We start from the raw sequence: 21,710 nt of genomic DNA on the forward strand, positions 1-21,710 counted from the left end.
ATCTACAACACTATGGTTCTCAAGCAGAGAAGCACATTAGAACCACTCAAATTGCTTTCCAAAAATCTACATGTCTTGTGACTTCCCTGGCCTTCCAGCGGTTAGGATTTCTCCTTCTAGGGCAGAGGGTATGGGTTTCGATTCCTGGTCTGGGAGCTAAGAACCCACATCTCGCAGCCAAAAAACCAAAACGTAAAACAGAAGCAACGTTGTAACAAATTCAATAAAGACTTTAAAAATGGTCCACATCAAAAAAAAAAAAAAAACTTAAAAAAAACAAAAACAAAAATATATGCATCTAGCCCCACCTCCAAAGATTCAGTGCTTAGGGTGTGGGGCTGCTCTGGCTCCATGTGGTATCACACCTGGGTCTGGGCCAGGTCTGACTTGTACAGTCAGATCTCAAGTCCTGCCCCTTCTTGAACCCCTCTATTCAGACCTCCCCTTTCAGAGGACTGGATGACCGTCTGTCTGACCCACAAACCAGCCTCCCTATAGGTAAGCCTCAAGATCTACACTGGGAAAGAAGCATTAGGAAGCTTCATTTTAGCTGCAAATAGAAACCATGTTCTCTGATACAGCATTACTCCAATCAAGCAGACAGTCCAATTCTCTACCTGACTCCTGTCACTTGACTCAGTTGATTCAGATCTCCTAACAGAAAAGGGTATAAGTGGGACCTCAAACCCCACAGCTTAGTTTTATCAAAATTCAGAAATGATGGAATAACTGACTGAGTAGAAGAATTTTTTAAATGTCTCCATAGGACCTTAAGAAATGCCTTACATATAGTAAGATCCTGCTGCTGCTCCTGCTGCTGCTGCTGCTGCTGAGTCGCTTCAGTCGTGTCGGACTCTGTGCGACCCCATAGACGGGAGCCCACCAGAATCCCCCGTCCCTGGGATTCTCCAGGCAATAACACTGGAGTGGGTTGCCATTTCCTTCTCCAATGCATGAAAGTGAAAAGTGAAAGCGAAGCTGCTCAGTTGTGTCCAACTCACAGCAACCCCAGGGACTGCAGCCTACCAGGCTCCTCCGCCCATGAGATTTTCCAGGCAAGAGTACTGGAGTGGGTTGCCATTGCCTTCTCCAATAAAGATATAATTATTTATACTTATTCATAGTCTCTTAAATAAACACATCCATCATTTAACAATGAGTGTCTTCTGAGAAGGGACTTATTTTCAAAGCCCCAAACCTAGGATACAATGTCCAGGCCATAGGAGATAATAAGAAAGGCCTGGTTGAATACATAAAAGAATAAACAATTGAATGAATAGAATGAGTAATTTATAATGATGCTGACAGATAGCATGACTGAGCTCAGAAAATGGTCCAAAATTCAGACAAAAAGGATATGTTCTATGAACTAGTTATTACTAAGCTTCTGGTTTTTGAAAATCAATAAAGTGTCATTCACATATACACAAGACTAAAATAAGCTACAGAGGCCATTTTTTAAAAAGTTTGCAGAGTAATTTTTTTAAAAAGTACCATCTTCCATGACTGGAATTTCATTAAAGAAATGACATTTTAAACATCTAAGAAGTATGAAGGACATAATTCCAGAACAAAAAAATAGTCCTTTATATTAAAGCAACAAATCTTCACAGGAAAACTCAGGATAATGGCTTATTTTTCTCATTTCAACACTGGCTTTCATCCAATGTAAGAATTTATACACTAGACTATGAATTGGTATGAAATAATTCTGAGACAATTCTATAATTTAGCACAGCTGCTCAGAGAACAGCTAATGCATTTGTCGGAGAAGACAGGCAAATGGCTTTTACTCTGTCCACAGATATCCTTATTACAGCAGAGGTAAAGCTAGATTAGAGTTTGCTGGTGTTGCACCTTTCTGCTACTTTTCTTTTCCCAGCTCTTTTCGTACTATGATACTGTCATTCAGGTATGTTATGTAGAAAACAAAGGAATAAGGTAGTTTTTAAACTTCTCACAATTCAATTTTTATCAAAGAGTTAGAAGAAGTACTATGATCTCTGAGCCACTGATATTACATTATTCATAATAGGAATATCAATTCATAATAGGAATGTCAATAATCATTGGTAACTTGTTCTTTTCAAATATGACTGGCAGTAAAATTAAAAATTAAAAGATAGAAAAGTTATAAAAAGAAATTTTATTATTTTTATGAAGGCATTTAAGCACTAAACTTCTATGAGACCTATACCAAGTACAAAATATGAGACTTACTTAGTAATTATCAACTTGATCCTCGGTTTAAAGCTTAAGGAATCTAAATTTAGTCCTACAGTGGCTAAAGCAACTGTACCTGACATTCCCCAAAATTCCACTGAGGAGAAAAAAAAAGAATAAAATTAGTCGTGTTCAAATCTGTACACGGAGCTACTTCTCTTGAGTGATGAACTGGGAAATTTAAAACAGGCAGTAATTGAATTTCTTAGAAAGTTGCTTAAAGGGATTGGCCTAATACTTAGATTGGGGATTGACAAACTTTCTCTGTGAAGGATCATATGGTAAATATTTAGTATTTGCAGGTCACATGGTCCTAGTTGCTACTATTCACCTCAGCTGTTCTAGTACATAAGCAGCCACAGGTAATACATGACAAATGAGCACCCAATAAATAATGGACATTGAAATTTTAACTGCAAATAATTTTTGCATGCTGCAAAATATTTTTATTTGGGTTTTTTTAAAATGTAAAAACCATCCTTAGCTCATAGGCAATGCAAAACTAATAGGCATATTTGGCTATAGTTTGCCAACCCCTGCCATAGACCATCCTTGAGGAAAGAGCTAATGAAAAATAAGTTTAACCCCTGCCATAGACCATCCTTGAGGAAAGAGCTAATGAAAAATAAGTTTAACAGCCTCTCCCCAGCACCTCAAGGACTCTGTGCTGCATGTCCTAGGGGTTGTGGCCCAAGCTCAGTGCTTTCTTGGTGACTGCAGGTCCTCAAGCCTACTGTTTTTTGCAATATAGGCACCCCTATGTAGTTCCCTGGGCTCTAAACGAATGTGTCAATGCAGTCTGAGGCAGGAAAATCAACTATGAAGAATGGTTGAACACCATCAATACCAACAGTCCTGAAGGTTACAGAGCCTTCAAATAGCACATTATAAATGTCAGACAGAAGGAAGGGAAAGTACATGCAAGATCAGAGTGGAAGCCCTTTAAGCAGGGCAGAGCTGGTTGCTCTGGGAATGTCACCTTGCCTTTCTCCATTAGTGTCCCTGTATCTGTAGAATGAGTGTAAACGAATAATGCCTCACAGAACTGTGAGAATAAAATCAGATTACATGAAAAGTGCTTGGCATACTTTTAAAACAAGGGATAAATGGTCATCATTATTATTGCATTATTATTTTTAATGTTCACTTTACTGTTTATTAATTTGAGGAGGATTATATTATTCTCTTGATTTATCTAATCACTTAAAGCCACTTTAGATTTCTTTTAACCTATTTATTTAACTGAATTTAGCATAAATAACCAACGACAATAAACCAGCAGTATTAGGGACTGTGATAATAGGAAAATTATTCCTCGAAATCTTATTTCCAACTTCCTATAACTCAAACTATGGGATTTAAAAGCTTATAGTTTTTTTAAATAACAGTCACTACTTAGAAGAAACATCTGCTACAAGGAAACCACTAAGTAACTTCATTTTTAAACTGATATTATTTAGCATAATCCCAATGTAACAAGAATGTATAGTGTAAATGCATACATTAATACATCTATGTACATATGTATTTTTTGAAAACTAAGTACATATAACAAAATGTATCATTGGTAAATTTATGGGTGATTTCTTCTTTGACTTTTCAGATTTTTTCCAAAATTCTACATGGAACATGTATTAGTTTTAAAATTAGAAAAACAAAGTCTTTTGAAAATTACAAATGTTATTACTTTAAATGTACAAGCAGGGAGAGAGTCACAGAACATGTCATAAAGTAATTTTCATCAGCATAAACCCAAGTTGTTAAAAATAGAGTTGTAAAGTTTTTCTCATTCAGTTGTAAGAAACCATCACAGGAAATTGATGCCACAGGAAAGTGGCTCTCTCTCTCAGACTCTCGCCCAAACTCTCTCTGGTTTAGAAAAAGTGAAGGTCCTCCTAATAGGAGAATCAAAGGGATTTTGTTTCCTAAAAACAACAGGATTCAGGAATGGATGTTTCCCAACAAGACAATGTTAGGGTCATGACTGAAGTTACAGCCTAGACCAATGACATAAAAAAAGAGTGAGAACAATCAGCCTTGGCACAGGTTAAGAAAGGAACGCATTATTTTAAAACAATAAAACTGACTTAAAGGTGTTTCCATTCACCAGAAATTCTGACCAATGCCACTTGATAAAATATTCCTTCTGCTCTAACAGACCCCTCTCACCACCACTCTTGCTGTACCTCTGGCCTAGACTTATATACACAACCCATCATCTTACCTCTCTTCCTGTACCTCCGACCTAGACTTACACACAACCCATCATCTTACATGAATTATACGATGACTCTCTTAAAGTGCCTTTTATACACTAGGGTTTCCCTGGTAGCTTAGATGGTAAAGAATCTGCCTGCAATGCAGGAAACTGAGTTCGATCCCTGGGTAGGAAGATCCCCTGGAGAAGGGAATGGCAACCCACTCCAGTATTCTTGCCCGGAGAATTCCATGGACAGACCATGGGGTCACAGAGTCAGACACGACTGAGTGACTAATACTTGCACTTTTGGGGCTTTCCTCATAGCTTAGTCAGTATAGAATTTGCCTGCAATGCAGGAGACCTAGGTTCGATTCCTGGGTCGGGAAGATCCCCTGGAGAAGGAATTGGCAACCCACTCCACTATTCGTGCCTGGAGAATCCCACAGACAGAGGCACCTGGCAAGATACAGTTCATGGGGTCCCAAGACTAAAATTTTTTCCGTGGGCTGATATATTAACATTGTTAGCCATACTACCTGTCAACCAACAATGTTCCAATGTGTCTTGTCTATGTGGCAATGTCTGTGCCATTTCCTGACTATTTTATTTTATGAAAAAAGAACAAATGGACTGGTTGGATCTCCTTGCAGTCCAAGGGACTCTCAAGAGTCTTCTCCAACACCACAGTTCAAAACCATCAATTCTTCTGCACTCAGCCTTCTTCATAGTCCAACTGGAGATCCAACCAGTCCATTCTGAAGGAGATCAGCCCTGGGATTTCTTTGGAAGGAATGATGCTAAAGCTGAAACTCCAGTACTTTGGCCACCTCATGCGAAGAGTTGACTCATTGGAGAAAAAAAAAAAAAAGAAAAGAAAAAAGAACAAATGTGCTGACACAGGTTTTTTCTAAAACCCCAAGTACTGTGGATTTAAAAATGGAAATTACTACATGTGCTTCAAAGAGATGAGGTTTGGACCTCAATCAGACACTCCCTGGATTCAAGCCAGTTAACAATGTGTTCGTTAGTGAAGAAAAAATATAAAATTAGATAATAAGACAGAAATGTCACATTAGAGAATGTGTAAATAAAAATTTTATCTATGTCTAGCTTTCTGGCAATGCAACTTCTCCTTAGAACTGTCTGTTCCTGACTTTTGTTGTCAGGATCTGATTAAGTATAAGAGGGGAGAACGGCCAGAAAATTGTTTTTAATTCCTGAAGCATAAAAAGTGTTATGGATGAGGGAATGGGCATTCATTTCCTAAGGCTGTTACCAAAGTGTCTTCAACAAGAATGTATTATCTCACAGCCTGGAGGCTAGGGGTCCAAGATCAAGGCTTTGTAGCAGATTCCTTCTGAGAGCAAGTGAGGGAGCATCTACTCCAGACCTCTCAAGCACTTGACCGAGAGCACCTACATGAATTAGGAGGAAAGGGGAAAGGAATCACCATTTATTGGCTGCCCTATCTTGAGCCCAGTGGCATGCTGGTAAATGTTTATCAGCAGCAGTCTGGGTGGTTAAAAAAAAAAAAAAAAAATTGACTGTGTCTGCCAATTTCCATGGTCCCACTATGGCCTATTTCAAGCTACACCCACGTTATGTCACTTGAATAAAGTGCTGGGAAGAGATGTGAACAGTCAGCTCTCATGAGCCGGTCAAAGTTACCTCCAGGACGCCAGCATAAGTGAGTCACACGACACACACTACCTCACTACGCCTGGCGTGCCCCTCTAAATTAGGCTGTATTAGATCACGTTTATAGATGAGGAACTAACTGAAGTTTAAAGAGGTTAAGTAATATTCCAAAGTTACCAAGCTAATAAATCGTAAAGCTCTGGTTTGAAGTGAACTCTGCCTAACTTTCAAGCTCTTTAACGACTAATAGTTTATTCAACCAACATGTGTTTAATTATTTGGGCCTATGGTGAGCATTGGGCTTGACTCGGGGAACATGGAAAAGATAATAAATATAAAGATGGATAAGAGACAGCGCTGTCTCAAGGAACTTACGGTCCAAGGTGGGAAAAAAGGAAATATTAAATTAACTTTATTTCTTCAGGCACTTAAGGCATTCATAACAGGGACATAAGGGAGGAGAAAAATGAAGAGAGCAAGGAAATGAATCTTCAGTGAATGTTTTTCTGTAATTTTACTGATTTGGGGTGGTGAGCAACAATAGGTAGCACTTTATCGTAGAGAAAGCAGTGCTGTTTGGTAAGTGGAGGTGAAAAGAGGAGTAATTAACCTCTTGATACCTGAGGCCTTTCATGGATGGAATTGCTCCACTGTGTGAGCTAAGAGGAGAAGCAGGATTTGGCTGTGTTTTTGCCATAGTTACTATGGCTTTGGGGGACTGGTTACCTCAGTTAATGGGGTAAAAACTTTAGCTCCCAAGCTCACTGGACTAAACTAGAAGAGGACTGTTTGAACGTCTCCCAGCATTAGGTACTCCGATTCCTGTGATTAGTCCTCTGTCCTGCTTTTCTTCCAGAGGTAGATATACCTGATTTCTCCAACTCCTTTCCTGCCTCCTAGCGTCAGGTAAGGGCCACCATTTCTACGGTCCCCTCAACCTGGTACCCACTGAATGGGTACTGCTGAACTGGAAAAGATCTCAGGAGCTTCTCTCCTAGCTTTCTCATTTTAGAGATGGGTTGCTAAGGGTCAGAGCAAAAATTGGCTCAGGTCTGTTTCCTCTTCCAGGGGACTGCCAGGGAATAAATGTAAGGTCAAAGGGTAGAGTTAAAAAAAGAATAAGAGAGTAACCACATGGAGGAGGAATGCAAGAGAAGGAACATGGAGTTGAAATTTAGGGGATGTTAAGACAATCCAGGAAAGGGCTAGAGGTGGAAGAAAGATAGTATGACAAGCCACACAAAGGAGCCACATTAAAAAAAAAAAAAAAGCAGAAAAGCTGTTGGGAGGAAGCTGGATTCAAGAACAAGGGAAAATTTTAAAACACAAAATACACATCAAGGATGGAATTTTTGTATCTGTTTCTGTCTTACCAATGTAGAAAGTCATGTACACCATTGAGATGCAAAAAATTATATTGGTCAGTGTATTGCTGAACAGGTCAGTCAATATAAACTGAATGATCCTTGCACACCAATATCCACATGCTATGCTCCCCAAAATGTCCAAGGTGAGGCCCATGATTACATGTAACTCTAGAAAAAGGAAATAAGAAAAAAGAAAGGTGAAATATAATTTTTTTCTTTTATTAATTGCATTTGGGCAATGCCCATCGGTTTGCTCTTGAGATTTTGAGTGAGAACCTTGTTCTTCAGCAGATGGAAGTTTCCCATGAAAGCCTGGCAAAAGAGGCTTTCTGGGGATACATTTACCCCACAGTCTGCAGCTTGAGGTTTGCTTATCTGAGGACAGCAGACTCAAATGCTCTCAGGAGTCAGGCAAAGAGCATAAATGTGAGTTGGTGATGGACAGGGAAGCTTGGTGTGCTGCAGTCTGTGGGGTCGCAAAGACGTGGACACGACTGAGTGACTGAACTGAACCGATAAATGTGAAAAACTCACCTGGTGAGTGAACAATGAGCCAAAATATATTTAAATATATATATATATATATATATATTTTTTTTTTTTACAAACTACGTCAGGGCCAAGCACACCGTGCTCAGGATCCCCACCAACCTGCAGCCTGTTTGCACTTCTGCTCATTATCACTTCTAGAACCTGACTCCACAGTACTACTTTCACCCTCAGACTCAAACTCAGGACCAAGCCACGTTTTTTTTTTTTAATTGGAGGATAAATGCTTTACAGTGTTGTTTCTTTCTGTTGTATAACAATGTGAGAATCAATTCTTAACATTCACTCACTGAGATCCAGACTGGTCTAGGAAAGAGGTTAATCTGAGCTAGATGACACAACTGCATGTGTGTGTGCGATGCATGTTGAGAGATATGAAATCATTTCTTTCACAACTTTCCCCTCTAATCTAAGGAAACACTCAGTGGCAGTTATTTTCTTCTTACCTGATATACTATTTTAACTGGTCCATAAGTAAAGAATAGGGGAAGCGGCAAAGTTAAGACATCTTGAATATATTTTAATTTTGGTATGAATTAAAAAGGACTACATAAGAATGATTTTAGAAAATACACAGATGGGACTTCAATAGTGATCCAGCAGTTAAAACTCCACCTTACAATGCAGGGGGCATGGGTTCAATTCCCAGCCAGGGAACTGAAGTCCCACATGCCATGGAGGATAGCCAAAATTTAAAAAATAAATAAATAAATAGAGAAAAATAATGCTCTTACCTCTAAAGTTGGACATTTGAAGTATGCCTGTCTTAAAAATTGCAAAAAAAATGGATGTGAAGCCACAGATGATCATTGATTCTCCTCTAATGATATCAGTATACATCTTAGAAATGCCTGGAAATGGAAAAACATAATTTAGTACGGTACATGATAATGATGCTCTTTCACAGGAAATACAGAAACAGAAGAGAAGGAATATGCTAGAAAAAAAAAAAAAGAAGGCAGTCATTACTGTGATGGATCTGTAAGATAATCACAATCACCATTTTTTAACTTCTCCATTGTGCCTTCTGTATCTCCAATGGCAAAGGAACATGGTGATGGCACATCCTGAAATGTCCACTGCCTCAAAGCATACTAGAACTTCAAACTGAGACAAAGCACTTCTCAGGTCACTACATTTAGCTTGAATAAAGATGAATCGTTAGACTCCAAAAGAACCACATTTTAGAAATAAGTATAAAATATGACTTAGCAATTCTGCTCCTAGACATATACCCAAAAGAGCTGAAGACATACGTCCACACAAAATACACAAAAGAGCTGAAGACATACGTCCACACAAAGATTTGTACATGGACAGTCTATCTATAGGTGATCTATCCCTATAAGGGAATATTGCTGCTGCTGCTGCTAAGTCGCTTCAGTCGTGTCCGACTCTGTGCGACTCCATAGACGGCAGCCCACCAGGCTTCCCTGTCCCTGGGATTCTCCAGGCAAGAATACTGGAGTGGATTGCCATTTCCTCCTCCAATGCATGAAAGTGAAGTCACTCAGTCATGTCTGATTCCTAGCGACCCCATGGACTGCAGCCCACCAGACTCCTCCATCCATGGGATTTTCCAGGCAAGAGTACTGGAGTGGGGTGCCATAATGGAATATTACTCAGCCACAAAAAGGAAGGGAGTACTGACTGATACATGTTACAACATAGATGAATCTTTAAAAAATTACAAAGTGAAAGAAGCCAGACACAGAAATCACATATTGTATGGTTTGATTTATGTGAAATGTCCAGAATATGCAGATTCATAGACAGAAAATAGAACACTGGTTGCCAGGAACTTGGGGGATGAGGGAATGAGAATGAATGACTGCCAACAGGCATGAAATTTCTTTTGAGGTTAGTGAAAATGTTCTAAAATTAAGTAGTGAAGATGCTTGCATAACTGTAAATCTACTAAAGACCACTGAATTTTATAATTTAAAAGGCTAAATTTTATGATGTGTGGGTTACATATCAATAAGGCTGGTATTTTAAAATTAAATATAAAATTTTATTGACATTTAACATTTACCAACAGTTTGATAGAAAATACAATCAAATTAACTGCCCACTGTTATACAACTTGTAAGAAGGATGATAGTGATTGGTACCTGCCCATCTAGTATCTATCCTCTGTTCTTGGTAACAAGACTGGTTTTACTCAGGGTGGCAATGTGCTCAGCTAAATGACAACTGTTCCCCAACTCCTGGGCTTCTAAGAGTGGCCACTGACATTTAAGTAGAAGTCACTGAGTGGAACTTTTGGGAAACTCCTTGGAGGGAGAGGTGACTTGGCTGAAAGGAACATCTTTCCATCCCTTGTTCTTCCGTTTCCTGCCTGAAATATGGAATGATAGCTGGAACTTTAGCAGTCAACTTGTAATACTGACGATTGATGCCATACACAAAGGGGAGGAACAGATAAATAAACCCCACAATAGACAGCAACCATTTTTGCTTTAAATATTATCTTTTTAAAAGAGTAAAAATAAGAAAAAGTCATATTTTCCCATCGGTTTAAAATTATGGTGCTTTCCATTCTTTTTTGCAGATGAAATTTTCCATCTGGTTCCATTTTCTTTCAGCCTGAAGGACTTAACATTTTTGTAGTGCAGGTCTGTTAGTGATAAATTTTTTCAGCTTTTATATTTAACTCTTTATTTCTCCTTTACTTTTGAAAGATATTTTCACTGAGGATTTTAAGCTGGCAGTATTTTTTCTTTCAGGATTTTAAAAGTGTTACATACCATATTTTGGCTTGCAATGTTTCTGAAGAGAAGTCTGTTATCATTATTAGCTTTGTGTCTCTGTATATAATGCGTCTTTTTCCTCTGGCTACCTTTGAAAGTTTCTCTTGACACTGGTGTTTAGGAACTTGATTTTTATGTGCCATGGTATAGTTTTCAATTGTATTTCTTGGGCTTGGAGTTTGCTGAGCTTCCTGAGTCTGTGGCTTTATAGTTCTCATCAAATTTAGAAATTTTTCATCCATTATTTCTTCAAATAGTTTTTGTTGCTTTCTTTTCTCTCCTTTTAGGAACCTGTGTCTTAATATAGGCACTGAAGTTGCCCCACAGCTCACTAACGTTCTGCTTATTCTCTCAGCCTTCTTCCGTCTGTGCTTCATCTTGTGCATGCTAAGTCGCCTCAGTCGTGTCTGTTTGTGACCCTATGGACTGTAGCCTGCCAGGCTCCTCTTTCCATGGGATTCTCCAGGTAGAATAGTGGAGTAAGTTGCCATACACTCCTCCAGGAGAATCTTCTTGACCCAAGGATTGACCCTGCATTTCTTATGTCTCCTGCATTGGTAGGGAGGTTCTTTACCACTAGTGCCACCTGGGAAGCCCATCTTGGATAGTTTTTATTACTACTTCTTTAAGTTCACTAAATGGAAACCCACTCCAGTATGGAAAATCCATACTGCCTGGAAAATCCCATGGACAGAGGAGCCCGGCAGGCTACAGTCGATGGGGTCATAAAGAGTCGGACGCGACTGAGCTTTGAACTTTAAGTTCACTAATTCTTTCTTATGCTTTGTCTAATCTGACGTTAATTCCATCCAGTGTATTTTTCATCTCAGACATTGTGGGTTTCATCTCTAGAAATTTTATTTAAGGTCTCTTTTATATCTACCATGCCCAGTGGTGTACTGATAAACCAGCTTTCCAAAATTAAAAAAGGCCTGATTTGTGCTGATTTGTAGCATTTGCCAGCTTCATATGTAAACACTCCTACCATAACTAATTCAAAGCTACCAAAAGTTTAACCACGGGCTTGCAAAATTCTTATTGATTTAAAAATTGGCTCTCTTAAGCTGACAGGAGCAATTCTACCCCATACTCAATCTTTTTCTAACTTTTTTCACCAATGGAATATAGTTACAAGTGTCTTAATATATTTGTTGAATGAGTCTAATGGGGAAACAGTGGAAACAGTGTCAGACTTTATTTTTCTGGGCTCCAAAATCACTGCAGATGGTGACTGCAGCCATGAAATTGAAAGATGCTTACTCCTTAGAAGGAAAGTTATGACCAACCTAGATAGCATATTCAAAAGCAGAGACATTACTTTGCCAACAAAGGTCCGTCTAGTCAAGGCTACGGTTTTTCCAGTGGTCATGTATGGATGTGAGAGTTGGACTGTGAAGAAAGCTGAGCACCGAAGAATTGATGCTTTTGAACTGTGGTGTTGGAGAAGACCCTTGAGAGTCCCTTGGACTGCAAGGAGATCCAACCAGTCCATTCTGAAGGAGATCAGCCCTGAGACTTCTTTGGAAGGAATGATGCTAAAGCTGAAACTCCAGTACTTTGGCCACCTCATGTGAAGAGGTGACTCATTGGAAAAGACTCTGATACTGGGAGGGATTGGGGGCAGGAGGAGAAGGGGATGACAGAGAATGAGATGGCTGGATTGCATCACTGACTCGATGGACGTGAGTCTGAGTGAACTCTGGGAGTTGGTGATGGACAGGGAGGCCTGGCGTGCTGCGATTCATGGGGTCACAAAGAGTCGGACACGACTGAGCGACTGAACTGAACTGAACTGAACTAAGTGAGTCTACCATCTACAGCATTGCTAGGTCTATTTCTACTTGTTTATGTACTCTTTATGGGCCATTTTTTCAGCTTCTTTGCATGTCTTTCAATTTTTTATTAAGATAACATAACTGTATGTATTACCTAATTAGGTGCTATATGTTTTTGTAGTCTCATATTCTTGAGCTTTGCTTTGTAATGCAGTTGTTACTTTGAAAGAATTTGACCCTTTTGAGGCTTGTTTTTTAGATTTGTTAGGTAGGGCCAGAGCAGCCTTTAGTCAAAGGTTAATTTTCCCCGATACTCAAGCAATAACCTTCTGAGTCCTTTACCTGATGTCCTACAAATTATGATGGTTTTCCACTTTGGCTGTAGTGAACATGAAAGGGATTTTTCCCTTTAATCCTTTGAGTGTTTTCATTCCCAGCATTGTGCAGCTTCTTCACATGCATGCACTAATGAGCACTCACTCACCCAAAGACTCAAGCGGGTAGCTCTCAAAATTCCTTCTTCAGTACAGCTTTCATTCCTGCAGCAATTTGCCCCATGAACTTTAACTGCTTTGGCCTTCCTGGACTCCCAACTCTAGGTCTCCTCAACTCAAAGAAACTACCAAGCTCCACCTAGGTTACCTTTCCCTGCACAAAGACCTAGAAACTCTCTCCAGGTAATAAGCTATGGTAAGGACAATCAAGAACATACTTCTTTTTTCCTTTCTTGAGTATTACTGTCCCGCATGGCCTGATGTCCATTATCTGAGAACTATTTTTCATTTTCATATATTTTTGTCTGGCTTTTTAGTTGGCTCAGGCAGAAAGGTAAGTCTAGTCACTGTTACTCCATATTTTTTAATTTAACAAAGATATTTATTTATATAGCAAATATTAATGAAATCACTCAACATTCAAAAAACAAAGATCATGGCATCCGGTCCCATTACTTCATGGCAAATAGATGTGGAAACAATGGAAACAGTGACAGACTTTATTTTCTTGGGCTCCAAAATCACTGAAGATGGTGACTGCAGCCATGAAATTAAAAGACCCTTGCTCCTTGGAAGAAAAGCTATGACCAACCTAGACAGCATATTAAAAAGCAGAGACATTACTTTGCCAACAAAGGTCTGTCTAATCAAAGCTATGGTTTTTCCAGTAGTCATGTATAGATGTGAGAGTTGGACCATAAAGAAAGCTGAGCACCGAAGAATTGATGCTTTTGAACTATGGTGTTGGAGAAGACTCTTGAGAGTCCCTTGGACTGCAAGGAGATCAAAACAGTAAATCCTAAAGGAAATAAGTCCTGATTGTTCACTGGAAGGACTGATGATGAAGTTGAAACCCCAATACTTTGGCCACCTGATGCAAAGCACTGACTCATTGGAAAAGGCCCAGATGCTGGGAAAGATTGAAGGTGGGAGGAGAACAGCGACAGAGGATGAGATGGTTGGATGGCATCACTGTCTTGATGGAAATGAGTTTGATCAAGCTCTGGGAGTTGGTGATGGACAGGGAATCCTGGTGTGCTGCAGTCCACGGGGTCACAAAAAGTCAGACCCAACTGAGCGACTGAACTGAGTGAGTAGTAAATTTATTAATAAATTTACTAATATATCATTTAACTCTAAAACTTTAATAAAGATACAAATTAAATTCAAGTTAAGTGTTAAAGACACATTTCAAATAAGAATACTAATTAAAAGACATATAATGTTGTTTACCTGAAACTAAATCAACAGTGATGGCATTAACAGTGGAGATTTTAAATTCAAGTCCAATTCTGAATCTTTGTTAAATTAAGACTGTGGAGAGCCTCAGTTATCTACTTTTGAAGTACTTCAATAGGAATAGCAATTCTCTAAGATTTACATAATCTCATTGATTACTCATTAACAACTTCATGAGGTATAAACTGTTATTACCCTCATTTACTGATGAGAAAACTGAGGTAAATATAGCTTAGGATATTTGCCCAAGATCACAGAATTGGTAGGGGCTTCCCAGGTGACACCAGTGGTAAAGAACCTTCCTGCCAATGCAGGGGACACAAGAGGCTTGGGTTTGATCCCTGGGTAGGGAAGATCCCCTGGAAGCGGGCATAGCAACCCACTCCAGTATTCTTGCCTGGAGAATCCCATGGGCAGAGGAGCCAGGCAGGCTGCAGTCCATAGGGTTACACAGAGTTGGACATGACTGAAGCGATTTAGCACACATGTATATAGTTGGTAAGGGGTAGAGGTGGGGTTATAACTTCCCCATCTACTAGCCAAAACACTAAGTTATTCTGCCTTCCATAGTACTAACCAAAAAGTGCTACTGTGAGCACAAAAATGAAGAAAGTATATAATACTAAGTATGGTGATTGTCACATAGTCAACACTCAACATATATTAACTAGTATTTTGTCATCATTACCCTCTCATATACCTCAGAGCCTTTTCTGTCCTTGGGAAATATGTTCCCTTTTCATCTTGGTCAACTTAAAACATGTCATCAACCAACTCTTCTCCAGCACCCATCCTTCACAGACCTGATCCTGTTACTCCATCTTAACTACAGGAGTTATATAGAGGAATCCAGTGTCCTCAATGATTTCATGGAATTGCAGGCCAGCCCTGGACTTCTTTTACTTAAAAGCATAAACTCAAATTTAAGAACATATGACACACAGTGGTGCATTATGGAGCCTAATGTAAATACAAAATAATATAGAAAGAATTATACAACTACATAGTTTTTTAAAAGCAGCTATTAAATACATTTCATTGCACTAAAATCCAAACTGATCACATTAAATGATACTTTTTTAATGCAAGCAGAAATGATCTGATGAAGATTCTATTTTTTTCCCTTTGATATTTTGAAACACAAAATAATTAAAAATATATAGCTGAGGGTTCTCATTATTTCTATTTCTAAGATACTATGCATAGTTGAAAAGAGAGCAGATCTCTGCTTTCCAGTGTTTGATCTGAGTATATGAAATATCAGATTATAAAGAATCTGTCTACCTTTACAAAAACCCTCTGAAAGATAGGATAGATACCAGGATAATACAGAATTTCTGATAACTCAGTGCCTGATTATGGATCAGTATTCGGGCTGTTTATTTCTTTTCTTTGTGCCTCATTATTGTAGCCAATTCTAATTTGCTTTCTTTAGAAAGCAAAGAAAATAAAAGGCAAGGTAAATTATAATTATCTTATACTACTACTTGCTATTAATTTTGACTATGACAGAAGACACAAAATACTGGTTAAACAGGTTTGAAGATTATTGGCACATTTGATTTAGCTGGTGAAGAAATCCTTTAATTCTTCCCTCAGATTCAATAAGTCAACCAGGAGCAAACAGAGCATAAGGTTTATTGTATAAAGTTTTGAATTTGATGTATAGTTATTTTTAATAGTAAAATACCACAAGAATTACTCCCCACATTTTTATTGGCTTAATGTGAACTAACTTTATTAATTCACTGTAAAATTTTTTAAAGGGAATAATAAAACAGAAAATCATCTGTAATTCCATGACCCAGATAAAACCATTTGAATGTTAAAGGCTTTTTCAAAGCATATAATTCCTTTTACTTAAACTGAGATCATACTAAAACTTTGTATTTTATCCCTTTACAAGCTCCCAGTCCAGATTCATTTTAAAGTAAAAACTGTTTGAGCCTTTGCGTTCTTTTAAAATAGGTAATAGACAGGTTCCTTTTAACTTGTATGTGAACATCCATTATTTTTTTCAGTGAGTCAGTCCACCTCAGACTCAGACTGTGCAGATTTCACAGTGCTCCAGAGCACCACATCAAATGAAGAAACACTCACACTGTAGGAACTGCCGTTTTGTATATTATTCTGGCAATTTTAGGCACATGGCAAAAAATATTTTTTTTCCTTAAAAAAGATAATGTATTACAACAATTAGATAGAGGATCCTTCTTATCTAATCCACACAAAGGTAAAGACATCATAGAACCCAGAACTATGTACCATCTGAGTATAACTGGCATAAAGAAAATATCAACTAAGAGTCAAATACCTTTAATAGTTTTCTTGTAAAGAAACAGAAGACTTTCTACTCTCTTTTTGAAAAAATTTTTGAATATAGAAACTGCAATAAATATAGTTTATTAGAGCCTCTTACAATTAAGAGATTGCAGAAAGGGGAGCAGCAAGATAATGAGGTGAATAAAACAAGTGGCAAATACAAATGGCTTAGAGAGAAAAACACATGGAGAAAAGACAGAAAAATATTGCACCTACAGGAAAAAATGAGAGAGAAAAAGAAGATAGGGTCAGACTCTTTGAAAAATATCTGGCAACAATTTATATCACCATCAAAAGTGTCAAAACCTTTTATGTTTCCTCAACTGTAAGTATAAATGTGTATAGAAGGGGATATCACCTGCCAGAAGCTAGGTGTCCCACCCTAATCATAAGGTGATATATTTCCACTAAATACAACTGAAACCTTAAAACTGGTTAATTAAATATTTCTGAGTCAAAATCAGAAATAACAGCATCTAACCATGTTATGTGCTTTTTACTGCTGTGTTAATAAAACATAACAACAGATATTTCAGAGTGAAATTATCTTTTACCAAATAATATGGCAAGTAGTGCAGAACCCCTAGCCCTCTTGGGAATAAGCTTTTACTGAATAACGTATTTGCTAGAGTATACTTTCACCTCATTTCTTCTAAATAAGCTCCCTCTCTCACCTGCCCAAAGTTAGCTGCTTTAAAATAAAGGCCTTTCTAACAAGAAGAACCCAGGACTTAGAAAAGTGCTGCAAAGATACAGTGCCAAATCTCTAGCCTGTGGCTTAGAACTCAGTGGAATGGAGCTGAATACCAATTTTAATCACCTTCTAGAAAGATAACATTTTCTCCTTGAAAAAAATTATTTGAGATCATTTATCCCAGGTCCTGGGTTGCTTTATTGACTTTGCATACTCCATCTCCAAGAAAAACAGCATAAAATGGCTACTCTGCTGGATGCACAATTCACTCAAGCATATTATCAAAAGGAAATTTATCCTCATATCTTCAAAATAAGAGAGAGAAATAAATCCAACATACCAACAGTTTTCAGTGAATTCACAGAATAAATAGGATCTGTAATGCCAAGGGCCATGCTAAAGAGGAAGCAAGACTGCAAATCCCATGAATATTTATTGAATTTCAGAACCACATATCCAATTATGATGAATGTTGTAGCAAAGCTAATTAATCCGGTTAAGAAGACCTGCGAAACCAATTCACAATATAGTATTAAATTTAACACCTAAGCATGGCATGACTCCATTTATTCATGTAAGAATCAGATTTTGCTATATATTTTATACAATGACTCAGGAAGATAACTTTAAAAGGTATTCTAGTTTACCTGCCTCCACGAAACCATCCCTTTCAAATGATTCTACCTGACTATGAGAAGACCAATGCATCCATCTTTCTTGTTGCTATTCAAGATTAATAGTTTTCCACATCAAAATGCTCTAAGATGGAGTGCAAATTTTTCTTGCTTCCATACAAAGCATTTCCTTGTTTCCACAGTGATGATCTACAGGGCTCCAGGCAGGCAACAATGGATGAAAACTACATGTCAGTTGACTTGGTCCCCTTATTAAGGGCTTTCAGGAAAAATCCACAGTTAGCAAACTGTTGTGTACATTTCATTGCCCGATTGGTTTCTAACACTACCACACCTGTCAGGGATGCCAGGAAATGTAGCACTATTTCACACTTGGCCCACTACCATACTATACATACAGTAAGTCACTCCATTATTGAGAAAGAAAGGGACGGGCAATCAACAATGCCTGCCTTAAAAAGAGCAACAGAATGCAAAACTTTTAAACCAGCAGAAGGGAAAAAAAAAGAATAAAGAAAAAAAATTTTTTTAAAAATACAGAAAATTGAATCAATTGACTGAGAAAGGGAAAAAGAATGAGGAAAAGCAAAGGAAAAGCATTATAAACTAAAAGTACAAAATCACATGGGACAGATAAATACAAATCTATTTCTTTTGATCTTTAAAAAGTTTATCTTTAACTTATGTACAGTAAAATTCACTCTCTGACTGTATAGTTATATGAGTTTTGACAAATGCATGTAGTCAAGTGAACATGGTCACAATGAAAAAACAAAACAGAGCCAACACACTAAAAGATTTCTTCATTCTGCCACTTTCTTCACTCATCCTGCTCCCTGGCAACCAGTGATCTGTTTTCCAAAGTAGTGTTTTGCCTTTGCTAGAAGGAAGGTCTATGTACGGAATTATATTATTCCACAGGTACCCTTCTAGCCTGGTTTCTTTCTCTTATCATGCTGCTGCTGCCGCTGGTAGGTCACTTCAGTCGTGTCTGACTCTGTGCAACCCCATAGACGGCAGCCCAACAGGCTCCCCCATCCCTGGGATTCTCCAGGCAAGAACACTGGAGTGGGTTGCCATCTCCTTCTCCAATGCATGAAAGTGAAAAGTGAAAGTGAAGTCACTCAGTCATGTCCCACTCGTAGCCACCCCATGGACTGCAGCCCACCAGGCTCCTCCATCCATGGGATTTTCCAGGCAAGAATACAGGAGTGTGTTGCCATTGCCTTCTCCGTCTCTTATCATAATACATCTGAAATTCTTCCATATTCTACTTATCAATATTCTGTTTCTTTTTTATTGCTGAGTGAAAACACTAAAGACTTAAACATGTGGGGTGAAGCTAAAAAGTTATTAGCAGAAAACTTCAAACTTTAAATGCACAAAATAACAACAATAAAAGAAGCTAAAAGTCAATCAACTAATACCTAGCTCAAGATATTAGAAAAAGTACAGAATAAAATTAAAGAAAATAAAACTGTTTGAAAAGGAAAATAATCTGGCAAGCATGATTAACAAAAAAAGAGGAAGGCATAAATAAAACAACCATAGCAGTTAAAATGGACAAGTCTACAGACACAGCTGAGAGGCAGTCAGAGGTGGGTTTGGACCCAGGCTTTGCCATTGGTCAGTCTTGTGACCTCTGAACTATAGTCGGCTTATATGTGAAATGGAGATGATATTAACTCAGTGCCTTAGTCACAGTAACTAATCTTAGTTACAGATCAGCAAATATTTATTCCTTCTCCCTCCCCTCAACTCTCTTTAATTAGTGATTCTGAACAGCAAAAAGAGTCAACTAAAAATGTGAGATTGGTGAAATATTAATGTGAGATTGGTGAATTATTAATCTCTCTAGACAGATTCTCTGTCAACATGAGTAAGGAATAATGGACCATACTTTGTCTTAAAATGTGTTCTTACCTGCCAAAACACATTCTTGAGTATATAGAAGTCCACATCCAAAGCAGCCATAAATATAATTAAAGGTGAAAAATAACAATAAAGTGAAAAACTTGATGTTCTTAGAAGAGGGTAGACGACTTGGTGCATCTAAATAAACAAAGGCCAAAAAAATTACTTTGTCACCATTTTGAAGTATTAGAAATTAGGTTGATGATCTGCCAATTAATATGAATTTTACAATATTCTAATTTGTAACTAATGAAAGATAATCTACAATGCCAGTCCTGGGAGTCTTGTGGTAGATTTCTTGATCTAACCATCCACATGAGATAAATGCATAGTCCTCTATTCACCAGAAATATGTGTGACTTTAGGCTACGTAAATATTGCTTGTGGTAACTAATCAGTGTTTTCAAAAATGGTACTTCATCACTGGTTACCCCTGAGATGATTTTAGGTGGTACTTTTTTATTTGACCGTTAGGTAATTATTTTCATTTGTGTAAGAGTGGGAGAAAGACCTTTGCATGGGTACTTGTGATTTCACAGACATTTGCTTAGGATTTTAAAAGATTTCAGTGAATTAAGTAGATAAAAATAATATATGGATAATAGTATAGATTGTATACATAGGATGTAAATCCTGAAGGTTATATACAAATGAATAGAAAACACAGAAACAATGACTGAAGTGCCGTAAATATATCCTAAAAAGTCTTTGGCCCAATTAACAGTTTAATCTTCACCACTTAACATCTCTGTGCCTCAGCTTCCTCATCAGTAAAATGGAAATAGTGTACCTACTTTCATTGGATTGCTCTGAGGATAAATTAATTAACTCAAGAGTTAATAAGTTAATACAGGTTTCATAGGTGGGACTAGTGGTAAAGGATCTGCCTGCCAGGAAGGAGACGTTAAGAAATGTGGGTTTGCACAATGAGGTACCATTTCACGCCAGTCAGAATGGCTGCCATCCAAAAGTCTACAAGCAACAAATGCTGGAGAGGGTGTGGAGAAAAGGGAACCCTCTTACACTGTTGGTGGGAATGCAAACTAGTACAGCCACTATGGAGAACAGTGTGGAGATTCCTTAAAAAACTGGAAATAGAACTGCCTTATGACCCAGCAATCCCACTACTGGGCATACACACTGAGGAAACCAGAATTGAAAGAGACACGTGTACCCCAATGTTCATCGCACCACTGTTTATAATAGCCAGGACATGGAAGCAACCTAGATGTCCATCAGCAGATGAATGGATAAGAAAGCTGTGGTACATATACACAATGGAGTATTACTCAGCCATTAAAAAGAATACATTTGAATCAGTTCTAATGAGGTAGAAGAAACTGGAGCCTATTATACAGAGTGAAGTAAGCCAGAAAGAAAAACACCAATACAGTATACTAACGCATACATATGGAATTTAGAAAGATGGTAACGATAACCTAGTATGCGAGACAGCAAAAGAGACACAGATGTATAGAACAGTCTGTTGGCCTCTGTGGGAGAGGGAGGGTGGGATGATTTGGGAGAATGGCATTGAAACATGTATATTATTATATATGAAATGAATCGCCAGTCCAGGTTCGATGCAGGATACAGGATGCTTGGGTCTGGTGCACTGGGATGACCCAGAGTGATGGTATGGGGAGGGAGGTGGGAAGGGGGTTCAGGATGGGGAACACATGTACACTCGTGGCAGATTCATGCCAATGTATGGCAAAACCAATACAATATTGTAAAGTAATTAACCTCCAATTAAAATAAATAAATTTATATTAAAAAAAGAGAAAGAAATGTGGGTTTGAACCCTGAAAGGAGGGCATGGCAACTCACTCCAGTTTTCTTGCCTGAAGAATCAAATGGACAGAGGAGCCTGATGAGCTATGGACCATAGGGTTGCAAAGAGACAC

The 21,710-nt window shown here is 38.1% G+C and overlaps 1 protein-coding gene across 4 annotated transcripts in view; it reads right to left on the bottom strand.

Annotated features, from left to right (window-relative positions):
- The window catches only part of SLC9C2 (solute carrier family 9 member C2 (putative)), a 101,581-nt gene that overhangs the window by 70,852 nt on the left and 9,019 nt on the right, over window positions 1-21,710 (bottom strand). For 3 of the 4 annotated variants that reach the window (XM_061383239.1, XM_061383238.1, XM_061383241.1), the window contains exons 3-7: window positions 19,813-19,941; window positions 17,595-17,760; window positions 8,712-8,828; window positions 7,435-7,596; window positions 2,221-2,320 (exon numbers count right to left, since the gene is read on the bottom strand). In XM_061383239.1, the coding sequence (XP_061239223.1) occupies window positions 2,221-2,320; window positions 7,435-7,596; window positions 8,712-8,828; window positions 17,595-17,760; window positions 19,813-19,941 (674 nt within the window). The remainder of the gene's footprint in view (window positions 1-2,220; window positions 2,321-7,434; window positions 7,597-8,711; window positions 8,829-17,594; window positions 17,761-19,812; window positions 19,942-21,710) is intronic. The other variant, XM_061383240.1, reaches the window with a different exon arrangement.

This window comes from Bos javanicus, chromosome 16 (assembly GCF_032452875.1).
Source record: "Bos javanicus breed banteng chromosome 16, ARS-OSU_banteng_1.0, whole genome shotgun sequence".
Lineage (NCBI taxonomy): Eukaryota > Metazoa > Chordata > Mammalia > Artiodactyla > Bovidae > Bos > Bos javanicus.